Below are 18,897 nucleotides of genomic sequence, written 5' to 3'. Positions count from 1 at the left end.
TCTTCGTCTTTTCTCGATGTTAGCATTTTTGCTCTCTGGTCTTTGTCTCAAAAGTGCTGGAGTTTTGTCTCAAGACCAGAAGAGACCACAGTTTTTCTTCTTAGTGAGAAACTAAAATGCAGCCAGAAGAGCTTTCACCTTCAGTGCTGCCACCTGGGCTCCAACATGACAAGGATGAGAACAAGAAAGTGAAAATATGTGGATTATGTTAATGCATATAAACGTTTATGTTCCCCACCAACTACATCCACTCACTGATTGCAGCTAAAGCTAAATCAGGTAATATTTAGCTGAATGTATTCGTTCCTTCAAATGTTTTGTAAAAAAAAAAAAAAAAGACACATCTCACTCATGTATTTCAGGGATTTAGTTATTTTTTCCCTTTCTACTGATTCAGTTTTAAAGAATGAAACAAATTTAAGCTGGAAGTGGCCATAAATTTATCTAAAAAATAAATTTAAAAATGTTAAATTTATTTTTTAGATGAAAAAATACATTTGCTCATCTGCCAGAGTGAACTGAGCGAATTCACGATTAATTCTCACCTTTGTTCCCTTGAGTAATAACGGCATTTGGTTTGCACTATTACTACAAACTTTCCAATATTAATTTCTAGTCACTTTTGAGCCATAAACAATCATCTTATGTTCCACATTTTTCCAGAAACATTTCTTATTGTGCTTTTTTTTTTTTTTTCTTTTCTTTTTGCATTTCTTGGGAGATTTTGCAGAGTTATGTACAATCAGACTCAAAAGAAATAAACTATCAGACTCTGCAAGAGTTGTTTTCGGGAGAAAAACGGATTATTCCCGCATTTTTATTTGGACTTACACAGTGTGTTAATCATTTCGTTTTCTCCTGGGCACAGGGCAACGCCACCTCTGATTACTTTCAGCATGTGACAGCCTGAACTCCTCCGTGAGCAATCTGTTTAAAAGCCTCAGAGGCTTCTGTGTCACTCACTTCAAGCGCATCATCTGTCAGTCTTCCCTCCAAAGAGTCCCAGATACACTAAACCCCACGCCTGAACGCCGTCTCCTCGGTCGTGCCACATGACAAGAACTGATGACTAACACAAATAAACACAACTTAAATATAAGGAGCAAATGCAAAACTGCTCATGTATTTATTTATTTTTTTATTTGACTGCATCTTCTGCTTTCCATCTGGTTTTATAGTGATATCTTCAGGTCGGCTGATAAAGTGTTAATGAAAGAGAGGGCAGCTGTAAACATGTTTGGTATCGTTCTTCATACAGTGACTGGCAAATGTATTCACACAGCTTTTGTTTTTGTTAACTTTACAACCACAAAATTATATTTTATTGAAATTCTATGCGATAGACAGACACAAAGTACTGCATAATTAAATTAGATGAACAAATGATCTAAAAACTGGTGTGCAATTATAAAAATAGCCAGAAATAAAAACCCAGTGCAAATAATCGTCTCCAGAGGTTTTCTACTGAATACCATAGTCCAACTGTGGCTAATTTATTGTCAGTATGAATCCTGCTGTTATTTGATGGTATCTGTGGATTGTTACAAGGATATTAGGGGAACATTATAAGCAGTAAAGAGGAGTGTGCTAACTCTGGAGGAGCCTGGTTGTTTCATTTTGTTATAGACTGCATGTGTTGCACACTCACTTTAGCTAAACCCTGTCAGAGGACCTTAATCGTAGAGTCAAGTCCATACCTAAGTCCCTCTGAGATTCTGTGGCAGGAATTGAAAATTAATGTTCTCATTTGTTCTCTGGTTCTATAGCGTTTTTATTCATTTCAAAAGGAGGGTTTTTTTAAAAGCTAAAATCAAATTTTGCACTACTTCATGTGTGTCTGTCGTAAAATTCCACCTAACCACAATTTTGTGGTTGTGAGTGTAAAAGCCAAGGGGCTGAGGACATTCGCGGTTCACCGTATCATTGTTCGTGGAATCGACCGCTCTCTCACACGACCTTTCACCCTCATGACGGCAGAGACAAACAAGGACACTTGAGGAGGAAAGGGACATGAGAGAAATGGCTGACAAACACCAGCGGTAGCTTTCATCCCATCAAAGTGCTCGTAGAGGTTAAAACTGTACACTATTCACAGACACGTAGCTTGGACTTAGCATGCTGAAAAGTCACAGGTAGGTCAGAAAATAACGTTTTCTAAAGATGCATCTACATCTTTGAATGTCGGCGATGAGTTTTCTGGTTACTGACGGAGGGACGTCACAGCGGCAGTTCGGGTGTGACTGGACGAGCTGGAAGCTAATGCTAATGCTGGAAGCTAATGCTGTTAGAGATGCCTGACACGTGATAATGTTGGGCCGTGTCTGACGCATTATGATGTTTGATTTATTGTGGTTTTGTGATAAATACAACGGCAGGGGATTATGTGGGATTGGACCCCGGTGAGGCAGTGTGAGTCACGATGACCTCTGACCCTGCTTGTCGGGCCTTCTCCGCGCGGCGCAGTCCGCCGTAGAGTCTCTCGTCCACCGACGCCACCAGCTTGTCTGCTAGGCTGCTCTGGGCCTGCAGGGAAACCTCTGACAGGATGGCCTGGCTGCTGTTGTTGTTCCTGTTGTCCACTCTGGGGTCCATGAGGCTAAATTGGGCCGACAGAGTGCTGCTCGCGCTTCCCGCCTCCTTGCTTGTGGACACTTGGCAGCCATCAGTCTCACCAGCCAACTCTGCGGAGACGCTTCTCGTTGGGTCTGCTCCGTCGGACGTTTGGCCGGCCGTGCTCCCTGCTGCAGCTGCTTCTCCTACCGGATCTTCTGCTCTCTCCGTTGTCGCCTCCTCAGAAGCCGCGACCTCGCTGGCTTCTTCATCGGCAGCGCTCGCTATTCTCGACAGGGTGCTGTGGTACCTGGTGTCCAGCGGGTAGCCTGCGCTGTCCCCCCTCCTCAGCGGGGTGAACCTCTGTCTCTCTAGAGACGGCGAGTACCTTCCCCCCGAGGCCGAACCCGGGTCGCTGTATTGCTTGTGTCTCTGCCACTGCTTCCGGAGGTGAACCCTGGACCTGTGCCTGGAGCGCAGCGGAGAGTCCTGCTGGTCGAAGCGCGGATCGTGACGAAGGAACTCGTTGAAGAGCGCGTCTGTCTTCTCGTCTATGCTGTAGTCACGGCGACGGAGACGGGATCGATGAGGACTCGGGGGCTGTGGGGTCGGGCTCACCAACGGAGAAATGAGTTGAGTTTGTGTTTCTGGAGGCTTCTGAGGATGGAGGGACTTCAGTAGCTGATATGGCTCTTGAAGGGTGTGAGAAAGACCGTCACCCTGAGATTTCTGCTTTAGTCTGTCCTCTGTGTCTGCGGTGAGGGCCATCTGGTCCTCCAGCTCCTCCTGAAACAACTTGGTCTCCACGCTCTCACACACTGAGCCTTTCCTCCCAGAGCTGGTAAAAAACAGTCTCCTCTCAGATGCAGTTTTCCCCCGAGGGGCCCCAGGAGTCCCGAACAGCCTCATATCTTCAGGGGCTCTGGATGGTGCTTCAATAGAGGCATAACCACTGTCCATTTGAAGCAACTTCCTGTTTCCTCCCTCTGCCTCTCCTCCAGCTCCATTCCCCATCTCCCCGACTCCCCCTGACGCCCCTCTGGTTCCGCCCTCCACCTCCCCATCACCTTCAGGCTCGTCGTCCAGGTCTTGCGACAGGCAGGTGTCCAGGCCTGAGCGAGCTCCTGCGCCGCCAAAGGACGAGACGCTGTCTGCGTCACTGCGGACCGACTCACGATCGGTGCTGCTCTGATCTGAAGACGCATATTGCTCCAGAGAGGCTCTCAGGCTCCAGATGTCTCTGTAGAGAGATGGGGGTGCCTCTGAGCTCTCTTGGCGGATCATGAAAGACAGAGACGAGCCTGAGTCTGTCCTTCTTCTGGCCACGGCTCCCAACGCTGCATCGTCTCCCTCATCTGTCCCCGCATTGTTCTTTTTTCTCACACCAGCCGTGCCGACGTCTGTTTTTGCATCCTCGGTTTGTCTCAACAGCTCTTCAAACCGGTCCCGCCTGGTGGGTCCTTGCTCCGCACCAAACGGGTCGTCATCTTCCGCAGACTCCGACTCATTTCTTGTTGCTTTGGTTCTTATCGCTGCTCCAAACACCGTTTCTTGTTCTGCTCCGGTTCCGTTGACGGCGGGCTCAACCTGCCCCAGAGCGGGATCAGATGGAAAACAGAGTTCGGCTCTCCTGCTGCTGCTGGTGGTGGCGCTGCCACCTACCTCCACCATGGCCTCCAGCTTTAGCCTGCACAGGAGAGGAACATGCAGTCAGAACCTGACTTTGTTGAAATCATTGTTATGTAAGGAGAGAATTACCTCCTGAGGAAGATGCAGGATGTAGGAGCTGTTTCCGGATGAGGCAGAGTCTCCGCGGAGAGGAACTGGAGGCCGCTGGTCTGGATGGGAATATGTGGGAAAGATTCAAAGGCGTCATCTCGGAACGGAGAGGAGTCTTCATCGGTGTGGTCGGTGGTTTCACTTGCTGCTCTCTGTCTCTGAAAAGGTTTTCTCTTTGGGGAGCCTGGAAGGAAATCACACACATCTTCACATTTCCATCTAGTGCCAAGTGTGTCACGATTCAGAGAAACCCGTACTAGTTAATCGATTCTTATTCTTACTAAACATGGGGAACCAAAATGTAGCTCTATACTTTTACCTTTCTGTAAATTTTTTATACTTTCATCTTTCTCTTGCTTGTCTTTTGTTGTTTTGTTTGTATTTCCTCTAATTCATCTAAAGCTTTCAGTTGCCTTGTTGTTGAAAATGTGCCGTATAAATAAAATTACCTTCCCTGCCTTACAATTACATTAAAGGTATTACTTACACTTGTCATAACTGAAATGAAATTGGAGCTGCAGCTGTTTCACAATTGATGGATTTAATGTTTGTATGTATTCGTTTAGATATTCTTCTCATTTCTGCCATATTTACTAACTTTCTGAAGACCAGTGAGCTTTATTGGGACCAAAACGCGGCCGTAATACAATGGACTCTGTTGTTTTAGGGATAGAGGTAAAATGTTTGGGCATAAATTCACTCACTACAATGAACAAAAGTCAATGCAAAGTCCTAATATAGGTAGAAATAGAAACTTGTGTGTGATGCTGTAACTTCCTGTACAGATTAACCAATCAGAGGTCGGACAGATCTGATGAGCTGCAGCGACAAATAAATCATTTCATGGTGCAGTGTTACACAGGAACCATGAAATCACTTAATGCTGTTATAATTACATATGCTCATAATATTTAATGATTTTTTTAATGAATGAATTTCACATATTTATCGGCTTGTATATTTGATTATTAACATAATGATAATAAATTCATTTATTTATTAATTTAACGACTTGTATTTATTTTCATTGAGTCAAGCATAAACAATTTAATCTTTTATTTTGTGGTACTACGTCGTAATACGTCTCATCTTTCCTTTCAAACCATTTGAAACCAGTTTAAAGTTTAGTTTTTATTTTTTTTAAAAATACATATTCATTTCCCGAAAACTTTTAGCGTTTCCACGAATCTGCGCAAACCTTTGGCGTCCAGACTGGCGGCCCGATGGCTGGTGTCGAACTTCCACCTCCTAAAGTAAGGCCCGGCCCCCTCCAGGCTGGCGTGTCGCCGCAGTTTGGAGAGGAAGTGCAGGACAGACGTCGGACCCGGGGCCTGAGCCGGCTCTCCCCTCGGCCCCCACTCGCTCTCGGCCTCGCCCCTGTCTCCGATGGCCTCCATCTGACAGAAGAGATGAAGGCAGAGGAAGATGGAGGGGAGGTGGAGTCGCATTAAGGAAGGACATGCATCTGAGATGGATGGCGACAGTGAGAGCCAGAGTCCTCAGGGGACAGGATTTGTCATGTTGTCACTCAGCTGCAGCGATGACTGATGCAGCAGCAGCAGCAGCTCTGAGCCTCTAGCAGGCGACTGAGTTTCACTTTGTGTTGGAAATCAGTGGATTTGTTTGCACTGTGGAAATAAACCGAGTTCAGTACAGACCAGCTCGGCTTTGAGTTTGAAAACAAAAGTTGCACATTAACAAATAAATAGCAGCTAATGATCTAGTACAGACAAAATAAATGAAGCAAGGTCAACTTTTGTAAAGTACAGCCGTGGCTTATGTCTCACTATGTAACAAAGAACGTTCCCTGTGTTCTCGCAGCTTAATTAGATCATATTTCATAAGAGAAAAGTGATCCAAAACCACAATTGATAGACACTGGATGTAATGCAACATCTTCAAAGAGATATGACACGATGTGCAGATTAACCCTCTCATTTTTTTTTTTAACTGTTGTAGTTCAGGGGATATAATCACAAGAAGGTTTGTGAACCTGTCAACTATGGCAAATAAGGTGTGAGAATTGTTAGTGTTTTTGTTTATAATCGCCACAAATCATAAAGAACGTTTCCCTTGCATGTTTTAGTGAAGGCTTCACAGTCTCTCTCTGTAGATTTCACAGTAAACGTGATGTTGAGTTTGACCTTCATCAGCCGTACAGCAAACGTACGGCAAACTAAGTAACTTCACTGAGATGCTTCCTTCTGACATTGGCCATTCCTCACTTTCAGCTGATAGACATTTGGGGGTTTCATACATATTTATCCAATATTAAGTCACGTCACAGCATCTAAAATCTTATAATACAAAATTTGATGGAGAAAATCTTACAACAATCTTAAACTTTCTTGAGATTTAGAATGAAAGGGTTCTGTGTGTGTTTTAGGAGTTCTGCTGTTCACTTTTTCTCTTCCATCTTGCATTACAAATATTAATAGCGCGAAAGGTTAGCATTAAAGCGTTAAAGTTATTGATGAAAGTTGAAAGGTCATTTTGATTTAGTAAAAGTGGGGGGCTGGTTCACCGTTTGATCTTTAAACTTTTAAAGTCAAAGCTGGTGTGTGCAGCAAACGGCACAAACGTAGTCGAGTTGAATGACACCAATTTTGTCTGATTTGAATTAGGTGGAGGGGCTGGTTGATCTTTTGTGACCTCTGGAAACATTTCCTAATGTCTTTAAAGTGACAGCGGCACAAACAAAAACAATTTTGCTGCACAAACATTTGACACCAATTCTGTTTGATTTGAAAAAGGTGAAGGAGCCATCTTCACTCGTGTAAACAAAGTTACAAACAAAAGCAAGCAAAAGATGAACAGCAGTGAAGTCTCCTTAGACGTTCAAGGGATTCATTTGAAGTAAGAACTTCAAATGAAGACAAGGTTCATTAAAGTTAAAGACTCACCGTCTGAGAGCGCTGGGACTTGAGGACAGATGAGGACTGCAGGTCTCTCTGGTCCAGGACGGTGGAGTGGTGTGGATCTCCAGGCAGCCCCCCACTCAGGCTCTGTCCCAGCCAGTCAGGGACTCCTCTCTCAGCAGGCTGGATAAAGGAGACAGGAAACTCCATCAGAGGCCGAAATGTGGCGGCTCACCGACCTGATGTTGTTCAGCTACCTGGTAGATGCTGAGGGGCAGATTGGGAGCCGAAGTCTCACTGATGTTGATGGTGCTGCTCTCCGTGGAGTCGCACTCCATGATGGTGAGTATCTTCAGGTCACACGGAGCGGGAGGCAGGTGCAGGTGGGTCAGCCGGGCCTTTTTCAGGTGATGGAAGTCTCCTTCGGTGAGCGTGTACCTGAGGTCGAGGCATAAGCGTCTGATCTCCGTCCGCCAAAGAGGGGAAGAATACCCAAGTTTGCTCAAGTGGACGTTACCTGCGTCCTTTTTCCTGAGTGTTTTTCTCCTGATCATACAGCGCGGATTCGTTGAAGGACACTCTGCGGCCCGTGGAGCCGGTGGAAACGAATCGGTCCGACTCTCCATCGTGACAGCTCGACGCCGAGAGAGCGTCTGATTCATCAAGGCGAATTGTGATCTCTGAGCGAAAAGAACGCGCCGACAAAGAGGAACAAAAGAGGTCTGTGACGACACCGAACCAGAAAGCATGTGTGAAACTGGAAAACAAAATGGTGCAGCTCTGACCTTGCGTGGGCTGAGAATCCTCAGCATAAGTCGTGTTTGTCTTCTCAGGGTCATCGCTCGCTCTGCGGGGAGGAAATTACTTTTACTCTCCGTGTTTTTGAAGCACAGAAGGAGAAGTGCTCTCTGTCACGTCATGTGGATCTCTCAAGTTGCAATCCACACCGACCTGGTTCTGGCAGGACCCACCTGGAGTAGCGCCGTCCACCCAAGCAGCAGCGGTGACAGAAGAGCAGCAGCAGGGACAGCAGGACCAGCGTCCCGCCGGCGAAGACGCTCAGCAGCACCAGCAGCAGCACGTAGTTCTCCGCTTGGCCGGTCGACACAGGCACATCCTGTTGCTGAGCGATTATTTAAGAAAGGGGGTGAAATGTGTTATAATTGTAGACTATAACGTATTTATAGTCCACATAAATACTATGGAGCTTCCAGCTGTTTTACATTTCATTTCATAAACATTGGCTGCAGCAGCAAATGACATATGCAGTGCGTATTGATTTGCAGCGTGGTTTCCTGTTCCAGTCTGAACAACAAAACATGGAGGACATTTTGGTGAGCTTTGGACATTGGACTGGACTTTGACTAGGATGTTACATCTAATCTACTCCCTCGTACCTCTCACTGTATGTTTAGGGTTGCTGCCCTATTTTTCCTCCCTCCCTGCCCCCCCAAGACTGTGCTGTATTTATCTTCTCTTCTACTCTGACCAGCTTCCATGCCCCTGCTGAAGAAAAGCATCCCAAAGCATGATGGCACCACCACCGTGTATCGCAGTGGGAATGGTATGGGCAGCAGCTTCCAGTCCAACCAGTCGGTCTGGATGGACGTACATGTCTTGGTACGTTTGCTGTTGTGGATGTTGTTTTCTAACCCCAAGGTGCTTTATACTTCTCAACTTTCTCCCTGAACTTTGCTGCTGTTCTTCCTTGTCCTTCATGATGTTGCTGCTTCCCTAATGCTCTCTAACAAACTGTCTTCATAGGGAAATCAGGCGACTTCTGGTTGCTGGGGGATTTTATTTGGGGCATCAAAGTAAAATGGGTTGGATACCATAAAATTAAAATGCATACCACCCTTTTTGAGATTTGAAACTTTGCAGGTACAGCATGCAGAACATTGTGTAGGTCTAAAGCAATAAAATACACAGATGTTTGTCTTTTTAGCGTGACAAAATGCCAAAATGGTTATGGACATTCTTTTTGAATTCTCTCAAACATACTTCATATTCTGAAAAAAAAGAAAGAAAACATTATCAACAAATCAGTGCTATAAAGTCACAAGGACATAATTAAATCCTGTTTAAATGCGAGCAGCGCAGAACGCTGGAGTCGCTGGCCTCCCACGAGAGGGTGAGTGAGATACATTTGTTTTCATCAGGGCAGAAATTTTACCAAATTACACAGCGTAATCCTGTTACCAGCTGTGCATGGGTTGGGACAGATCCCTGGTTTTCCTTTGTCCTTTTCTGGACACTTTCCTTTTTCTGTGCATTCAAACGAAATGCTTCGCAAAGGACTCCAAACCAACAACATCCAGACTGAAGGATGAAGGTAAAAACACCCAGAAACAGAGCAACACATCGAAGCTCATGAATCTAAATTTGAATATCTGATCTTTTATCTATAAATATCCCTCTAAACATGGTTGTAATCGCTTAAACTTTGACGCGGTGATATTGCCTGGGATGCGGCGCATGAATTTAATTTCCTCTCCAAAGATCCAGACTCAATCATTGACCAGCAAAGCCCGGCAGAGGCGTGCATTTCTCCACTGCTGTGTTTTGTTAAGGGAACATGGTGGCAGAATTCACTCTGGCTGGACTGTAATTGATTGTCTTTCTTTTTTTTTTTTCTTTTTTTTTTCTAAAGAGCCAGTGAGGACTCTCTTTGTGGTGTTACGCTGTCAGCTGTAAGCACCATAATATTTAATGAGTGGAATCAGCATTGGAAGACTCTTAAGTCTTTGCCTCCTCGCTGCAAACACACACCCACATACACACCGCTTGCTCGCTCAAACACACACACACACACACAGACAGCCAACTGCTCTCTTTTGATTAATACACCGAGTCTTGACTGAGCGGGGCTGGGGATGCTAATCAAAACGTCAGCAAGACCCTTAATTCAATTTCCCAACTCTTCTCAATGAGAGGGAAATGAGGCCTTTGCAGGCTAAAAATGGAAGTCGGAGGAGGAAGAGGAGGAGGAGGAGGAGGAGGAGGAGGATGCCGACGCACATGAGCAATCCCCACTGACAACTTTCCTGGCTCTTCTCCGAATGTCGGTTTCAGTGGAAAGAGGAGAATAATTGGACTCTTTCTGCCCGCACGAAAAGAATATTAATCAATTGAAATGTTTGATCTTGGCTAATGGATGAAGATGTATAAAGAGAATTATCCAGAGAGGCTCAAGAGGGGAGAGAAGAACCCAGGAGTTCCTCGTGGAGTGCAAAACGACTTCAGGATAATAATAGTGAGAACCGCAGCTGCATTTCAAACATCTTTCAAAAGAGAGAAAACGTCTGTGTCTCCACTGACAGCTGAAACCAAGAATGTCCAAACTACTTGTGAAAAGACACACAATCCACAATGTGAAATGTACCAATCAGTAATTCATGAAAACATGATGCTTTACAGCCAAACACTTCAGTTGGACTTTCATCAAACCAGAGAACAAGTCTCCAAAAATGAAGCTACTTCTTAATTACGGTGTTCATCCGTAAATGGCTCTCTAGCTTTTATGTTTCATTTGAAATGATGTTCCTCTTCCTCACTGCGTGGCTCTTCAGGCCTCGACTGTTCATTATTCTGGCTCAACACATGAGAAATGTCTTTGCTAATCCAAACCAAACTTGAACGAAGACAGTTCAAGTTTAGTTTGGTTTAATTCAGGCAGTGAGAAAAAATGTGTCTCCTGATACAGAGTATATATCTCCTTTCCAATGCACATCATCACGACTCCGACATAAAGCAGAACCGGCGATGGATCCATCTGAATTCAGATAAGATATGGGTGGGAAAGAGAAACTCTGCCTTCAGTCCTGAGCGTTGAGGTTTTTCTGTAGAACCACCAATCAGACACCCAGAGGATCCGTCTGGGTGTCAAGGTGAGAAAAAAAAATTTCTTTTTTTTTACTTCAGAAAGCAGACCTGGCTGGCAATAAGTGTGGTCACACCCATATACACATTTTTTTTTCTTGTTCAATATGCCTCTAAAAAAAATTGCCTCAAGTCAGAACATGTTAACTTAAACCAAGTTAAAGATGAAACAGTGTTTTACATTCAGCAGCCCACAACCAGGATGGAAGAGGAGAAGCTGGAAGTGGTTTGATGTGTGGATTAAAGATTTGAACCAATTTCGCTTCTTTACACAGAAAACTAAAGTGAAACATAAGGTGTCCTTGCACTTCTTGTCAACTCTCGTGAAGATTGGTTAAAAAAAAAAAAAGTCATTAAATAATGTTTTACTGCAGTCACATGGAGAAAAAGCTAATTGGAACAGATTCATTCAATGTTGTATTCAACTAAATCTCTGGTAGCACGGCATATTTGTGTTTGAAACAACCATGATTACATTTGTGTGTATGTGTGTGGGGGTGTGTGTGTGTATCGGAGCAGCCGTGACTTAATGAAACCTGCTGTTTCTACAAACTCAGCCAAACGGGAAGCAAAGCTCCATCTATCAGTCGGAGCAGCGAAGCCATCTTTCTGTGCAGAGCAACGTGGAAGTCGATTCTCCGTTTCCACGGAGAACTCAAGCTGACCGGCGATCAGAGCAACCAGCTCAGACTCCTCCTCTCTCCTTCTCTCATCCATCCAGAACCATATCCAGTTTCTGGTTTCCCATCAGCTCCCCATCTGCCCGTCACCCCCGCAGCACCCGCAGATTGAAGCCGACACCTGGAACACTGTTTTTCCCCAACATGCCTTTCTCCGCGGTTCCCACCCTGATTGAAACCCAGCAGGGATTCAGAAAACACCGTGAGAGTTTCTCCGAGCGTAACATCAAGATCCCGCGCCATCTGAAGGTGTGGACAGCATGTGTTGCTGGATACGCAGCGTACTCACAGTGGAGTTCTCTGTCAGACTTGTCCGAACAGGCAGATCATTGCTCATGGTCCAGGTCAGAGTGAGTGAGCCCTGTGGAGGAAGACAGAGCCGCAGATCAACTTTAAAACATCCAGTTCGGATTATATAAATGTTACACCGTCCTTTACAGAATACAGACTGTGCAACTGAACTTCTAAGTACTCTGAGATAAAGTTTGGTTAAGCTGTGGAGACCTTTTGACAGGTTTGGATGAATGTCACTTAAACTGAAAACATCGCAAGCTTTTTTTGTGTCTACCAAGGAGTTTATGGAGTATTATGGGATTCACTTTTGACTGTTATCGGCAGAAATTGTTCTGATAATTTAGAAAGGCTGGCTTTGTGTCACAAACTTGGCCGCAGTCCAAAATATTTTTAACAAATTTTCCTCAAACCACCACCCAGCTAAGGCTGTGTGTGTGTGTACAGCAAGGATTGAATTCCAGAGGTCAGAGGTGAGAGTTCAACCTGCTTTTGCTAATGTACAAATGGTTGTGCAAAGTTAACACTACCCAGCTTATTATACGACACTATGTTGATCTACATGGATCCAAAACTCAAGCTTGGCGCTCGACTGTTACACCCTCACAGGCTTCAGTGTGTTAAAAACATGCATTGACGGTAGCGGCGTCTCTTGTCCTTTTTAATCTGAAACGCTCCGATGTAGTTTCTGCCACTTTTAGGAGACCTCTCCTGAAAAGGTCACTGTGATGTGAATGCAAATGCAATTTACAAAACAGCTGCTTCTTCCTCTTTGGACATTTGTTTGGAGTGTCGGACTGGTTGTTTGTTTAATCTTTTTTTTTTTTTTTTACATGAAATTGACACACAGAGACATTCTTTTACTCTCTCAATGATCTCCTCCTAAAACATGCATCCATGTTTTGTTTTGTTTTTTGCCTGCTTTCAAGCCTTTGGGCATATTTTCTGCCAGATGTCCTAGAGAACTGCACAATAACGCTAGAACTGCTCCCAATTTCCTCCACTTCATTTTAAATCACGTGTGTCAAACTCAAGGCCCGGGGGCCAAATCTGGCCCGCCGTAACTTTTTATATGTAGGCTCCAAATTACATCAATCACAAAGTAGCAAAATTCACACAAAATCAACGGATCCTCACATTTTTTCTGATTTCATTGCAATGTTTTTTTCTCAAATTCATCAAAAACATTGGGCTTAATTGACTCATTGCCTCAGCCTTATATAGTTATAGTTACAGCGAGGAATAAAAAGTCACATTTAAAGTCATGGGGTATAGCACAAATATCATACAAATCCTTACAAATATTTCGAAATTAGCATCACAAAATCTGTGATTTTGATTGCAAAAAAAACCACAAAAACAATCATAAAATCCTGGAGGGACAGCTACTTATTAATATTTTAACAGTTTGATGGGTTTTATCGATACATTTTGGCTCAGCCGGTCCTTTAAAGAACGTTCAGATTTTTGATGCGGCCCAAAATGAAACTGAGTTTGACACCCCTGCTTTAAATCACCAACTTAGTGGTTCAATCATGAGCTCCAACAGAACAATTATCCAAAAAGACACCAAAACTGGTTCCAGAAGAGATGAACCAGGGTGAAATTAAGCATCGGGGATGCATTTTCCAAAGCCCATGACTCTACCTCTGTAAAAAAAAAAAAAAAGACAGATCCGAGGTCTGCTTCATACCAGGAAACCACTGAATTTATAAATGTACAAATTCAGCCAAGAACAGTGGTCATGTNACTTCAGAAAGCAGACCTGGCTGGCAATAAGTGTGGTCACACCCATATACACATTTTTTTTTCTTGTTCAATATGCCTCTAAAAAAAATTGCCTCAAGTCAGAACATGTTAACTTAAACCAAGTTAAAGATGAAACAGTGTTTTACATTCAGCAGCCCACAACCAGGATGGAAGAGGAGAAGCTGGAAGTGGTTTGATGTGTGGATTAAAGATTTGAACCAATTTCGCTTCTTTACACAGAAAACTAAAGTGAAACATAAGGTGTCCTTGCACTTCTTGTCAACTCTCGTGAAGATTGGTTAAAAAAAAAAAAAGTCATTAAATAATGTTTTACTGCAGTCACATGGAGAAAAAGCTAATTGGAACAGATTCATTCAATGTTGTATTCAACTAAATCTCTGGTAGCACGGCATATTTGTGTTTGAAACAACCATGATTACATTTGTGTGTATGTGTGTGGGGGTGTGTGTGTGTATCGGAGCAGCCGTGACTTAATGAAACCTGCTGTTTCTACAAACTCAGCCAAACGGGAAGCAAAGCTCCATCTATCAGTCGGAGCAGCGAAGCCATCTTTCTGTGCAGAGCAACGTGGAAGTCGATTCTCCGTTTCCACGGAGAACTCAAGCTGACCGGCGATCAGAGCAACCAGCTCAGACTCCTCCTCTCTCCTTCTCTCATCCATCCAGAACCATATCCAGTTTCTGGTTTCCCATCAGCTCCCCATCTGCCCGTCACCCCCGCAGCACCCGCAGATTGAAGCCGACACCTGGAACACTGTTTTTCCCCAACATGCCTTTCTCCGCGGTTCCCACCCTGATTGAAACCCAGCAGGGATTCAGAAAACACCGTGAGAGTTTCTCCGAGCGTAACATCAAGATCCCGCGCCATCTGAAGGTGTGGACAGCATGTGTTGCTGGATACGCAGCGTACTCACAGTGGAGTTCTCTGTCAGACTTGTCCGAACAGGCAGATCATTGCTCATGGTCCAGGTCAGAGTGAGTGAGCCCTGTGGAGGAAGACAGAGCCGCAGATCAACTTTAAAACATCCAGTTCGGATTATATAAATGTTACACCGTCCTTTACAGAATACAGACTGTGCAACTGAACTTCTAAGTACTCTGAGATAAAGTTTGGTTAAGCTGTGGAGACCTTCTGACAGGTTTGGATGAATGTCACTTAAACTGAAAACATCGCAAGCTTTTTTTGTGTCTACCAAGGAGTTTATGGAGTAATACGGGATTCACTTTTGACTGTTATCGGCAGAAATTGTTCTGATAATTTAGAAAGGCTGGCTTTGTGTCACAAACTTGGCTGCAGTCCAAAAATTTTTAACAAATTTTCCTCAAACCACCACCCAGCTAAGGCTGTGTGTGTGTACAGCAAGGACCTCCAAACAAATGTACAGCAAACATTTGTTTGGAGTGTCGGACTGGTTGTTTGTTTAATCTGTTTTTTTTTTTTTTTTGTTTTGTTTACATGAAATTGACACACAGAGACATTCTTTTACTCTCTCAATGATCTCCTCTTAAAACATGCATCCATGTTTTGTTTTGTTTTTTGTCTGCTTTCAAGCCTTTGGGCATATTTTCTGCCAGATGTCCTAGAGAACTGCACAATAACGCTAGAACTGCTCCCAAAGGCAATGACTCTACCTCTGTAAAAAAAAAAAAAAGACAGATCCGAGGTCTGCTTCATACCAGGAAACCACTGAATTTATAAATGTACAAATTCAGCCAAGAACAGTGGTCATGTGAGCAGGTCAGGAAGTGAATGGTCATGGTGAAACTTGACAAGAGACATAAAAAGAATAAATAGTTATGGGAATTTACGCATATGTTAGTATTATTCTGATTTTGTGGTGATTTGAAAAAATTCACAATAAATTTGGTGCCATTTTTTTTTTCTCAAATTCACTGCAGTTGAATGATGCAAAAAATAAAATAAATAAAATAAAAACATGGCTCCAATGAATCATTTGAAGCCCAAATTTAATCTGACAGTCATCCGCATTATGAGTGTAGGTAACCTTGGTGCTGTGCTTCCCACAAGCCTTGCAGAGAGCATGAGCTGGCTTTGCAAAGTGTTGCCTCCTGAGGGAGAGAATCGCTTCTTTTGGTGTTGATTCAAACTGTTGCTTGCACCAGGAAACAACAAAGAAAAATGAAAAGATTCAAACTCATCAATTCTGTCCTTTTTAGCGCTTTTTAGCTGGAGTTTCTACTGAAAGATCTTTTCTGCAGCAGTTACAATATTCAGCCTTGTATCCTTGAAGTAACGATGTGTGTGTGTGTGTGTGTGTGTGTGTGTGTGTGTGTGTGTGTGTGTGTGTGTGTGTGTGTGTGTGTGTGTGTGTGTTAAGGCTGAAGGTTAAATGAAAACTAAAAAAAACTAAATCAAAACAACAGCAAAAAAGCGTAAAAAGATAAATTAAAGATAAAAGACGCTGCATAGAAGTGAAGTTTTTGATTTAGTTTTTTCTTTATTTGGATCTGAGTGTTGAATCAATGCCTTCTCAGACTGCAACTGATTCTTTGTCAAAGTTGCACAAATGATTTTCCAGTTGTTTCCCATCCCAGACTGTACTTTATCCTGCAGAGACAACTGCTGCCCAATTTATCTCTGTTTGGGAGAAAAGTGTGAGCTGTGCGGAACGTTATAATAAAATCTGAGCTGACATTAAATGCAAAAATCTTCAAACTTCTGTGTTTGTGTTGGACTTTCTGAAATCACCCAACACAGAGCACAGCACCTCTGTGAAATGTTGCACAAACACAGTTTAAAACTTGTGGTGTGCCTGTTGTATTCAACTTTTTAGTTATCCTAACTCCTCTAAGTATAACCCGCTACAACAAACTACCTCCAGAAATCACATAATGAGCAAAAAGGGCTTGTTGGTTTGTCATTTAGTCTCAGGATAAATGAAGCTGTTCTGTGAAGGCCACAGTGGAACAAACAGACCAAAACCAGACCGAAATGTATTGAAGAATATGTGGCAAGAATTGAAAATTGATGCTTAGGGATTCTTGATATGCAAACTTCCACAGTTTGAGCCTTTTTGCAAGGACTCATGGGTAAAAAAAAAAAAAGTCTGGATATGCAAAGCCTAGATCTGTAAGTTATAGACTTTATAGAGTTATAGTAATTGCAACAAAAGATGGTTGTGCTAAGTATTGACTCAAGATATGGGTGTCACATTTTCAAACTTTTGTTTGTAACATATTTTTTTTAAACCATGTTTAATTTGTCTAACATTTCACAATTACATGCTTTGTGGAAGTCTGTCCTGTAAGTGTACTATAAATACAAAGAAGATGGAGCAAACTGCAGGAAAACTAGCATTTATTTTCTAAGAGGTCTGGTGGTGAGTGCAGAGGACGTTCAGAGACACAGAGCGGATCGCTCTCAACCGTTCAAATCACATAAATCTTTCTAAAATCCATTATAGGCTGAGTGTGAAGTCAATGCGAGGAATCTTGAACTAGAGTGATGTCTCCATTTTTGTGTGATTGGCCTAATGATCGTCTCTAAGGTTAAAAGGACTTTTCCGCAGTAAAGAGTCCATGCACCTGGTGTAACGTCAGTCCAGGACTGCATTCCTCACACACACACGCTGACAACCCAGCTGCACGTTCCCTCACCGTGAGGGAGACTCATATTTTATGTAATATCTCAGCTCGAGGTAACTACGACGAGGCCGCAGCTCTGAACAGCACGCCATCGCTTCACGCGCTGCGCGTGGCCGCGAATCCTTAGCTCCGATAAATAATCTCCCCCGGTGATTTACTCATAATCACAGCCCGTTTGTTATTCTTGTCCTGACATTTGTGAGTGTCTTTTCAGAGTTTTCTCTCATTCACACCTAACAGAAATAGAGCAGCCTGATATTCAAATGTTTTTGTTGTTTTTTTTCTGTTGAAATGGTTGAAATCTGAAGTGGATTTTCAGAAGAAGTGAATTAAATTTGTGATCACACTAGAAGGTCAGATGGAGTGGAGAAGTAAAGGGAATTTAACATAAATGTAATGATCTAACCATAATGTAATGACCTCATAATTTAATTTAATCAATTAAATTATGAGATATCAAAGTACATATTAAGCTACAGGTTTTTATGAATTTTATTTAAGGGTGTAAGAGTAATGGGAGTAGAATACAAATGCATGCCACACTTCTCAGATTTTCATTTATATATTAAAAAAAAAACAGTTACACAATATTTTGTTTCAGTCTGTCAAATATAATTCAAAAAACTACATCCTGAGACAAAATGTGAAACATTTTGAAACGTGAATTCTGAATTTAGCATTTCACACACAGTTATATGCGTTAAAACAACATATATGGGTTTTGGGGGGTTTTTTATAGTCAGCGTTGCAATGTGGCAAGAAGAAAGCCCCTGTAAAAAGAAAGTAATAAAAAAATCCCTTTATGGACACAGCAGACATGTGCTTTGCTCAAGTAAAACCAAGTTTTTAAAACACTATCTGAGGTATGAACTACAAGAAAAAACACACTGAACCATGGTAACCTTACTCTTTGACCCAGACGTGTTGAAGCAGAAACACATCTTAAAGTTGCAGGACACCAGTCCTGTGGGACTGGAGTTGAAGACCCCTGGAGGTCCTAGTGAAAGTTCAGACCTAAATCTTATATAGAAGACTTGAAAAAATGACATTCACAGACGCTACCCATACAGGCCGGACGAGCCTGAGCTATTGCGCTGAAACGTACTTAAAAAGCCTTTCAATGCTGCAAAAGGTGGCTCTTGAAATGCATGCCGCACTTTTCAGATTTTCATTCGTCAGATAATTTCCAGTTTGTAGTTTTGCACGACTTTGTGTTGGTTTGACACAGGAAGTTCCAAGCAAACACGGTGAAGCAGCAAATAGCAAGATAATTTAACAAAACAATATTTATTCCCTAACGTGGATATGAACTCCCCCCTGTAACATGACAAGTTATAGGACAAATCTAATTAAAGCAAATTCACTTAAAATGTATGGCCATAAATGATTTGACCCAAAAACGTCAAACTGTTAATCATCGGACAAATGTGTTATGCACTAGTAAGCTTAAGTCAAATTCATCTATAACTTGTTAGCCTTTTCTTA

General features: G+C 42.9%; 1 protein-coding gene across 2 annotated transcripts; it reads right to left on the bottom strand.

The window, feature by feature from the left end:
• Positions 1-781: 781 nt before the first annotated feature.
• On the bottom strand, positions 782-16,110 carry LOC103153562 (voltage-dependent calcium channel beta subunit-associated regulatory protein-like). 2 transcript variants are annotated; one of them, XM_016662030.1, is made up of 10 exons: positions 15,813-16,110; positions 14,721-14,792; positions 8,159-8,310; positions 7,973-8,034; positions 7,705-7,867; positions 7,445-7,625; positions 7,233-7,370; positions 5,528-5,726; positions 4,309-4,513; positions 782-4,237 (listed from the first exon to the last, which is right to left on the bottom strand). In XM_016662030.1, the coding sequence occupies exons 2-10, from the start codon at positions 14,766-14,768 to the stop codon at positions 2,380-2,382; spliced, it is 3,006 nt and encodes a 1,001-aa protein (XP_016517516.1). In that variant the 5' UTR covers positions 14,769-14,792; positions 15,813-16,110; the 3' UTR covers positions 782-2,379. The 2 variants fall into 2 exon arrangements, with proteins under 2 accessions (XP_016517516.1, XP_016517515.1); XM_016662029.1 differs by lacking the exons at positions 14,721-14,792; positions 15,813-16,110 and adding an exon at positions 12,036-13,089.
• Positions 16,111-18,897: the final 2,787 nt, after the last annotated feature.

This window comes from Poecilia formosa, unplaced genomic scaffold (genome assembly GCF_000485575.1).
Source record: "Poecilia formosa unplaced genomic scaffold, Poecilia_formosa-5.1.2 Scaffold354, whole genome shotgun sequence".
NCBI lineage: Eukaryota > Metazoa > Chordata > Actinopteri > Cyprinodontiformes > Poeciliidae > Poecilia > Poecilia formosa.
Note: the sequence above shows the minus strand (reverse complement) of the source record. Positions and strands in the feature narration are given on the sequence as shown.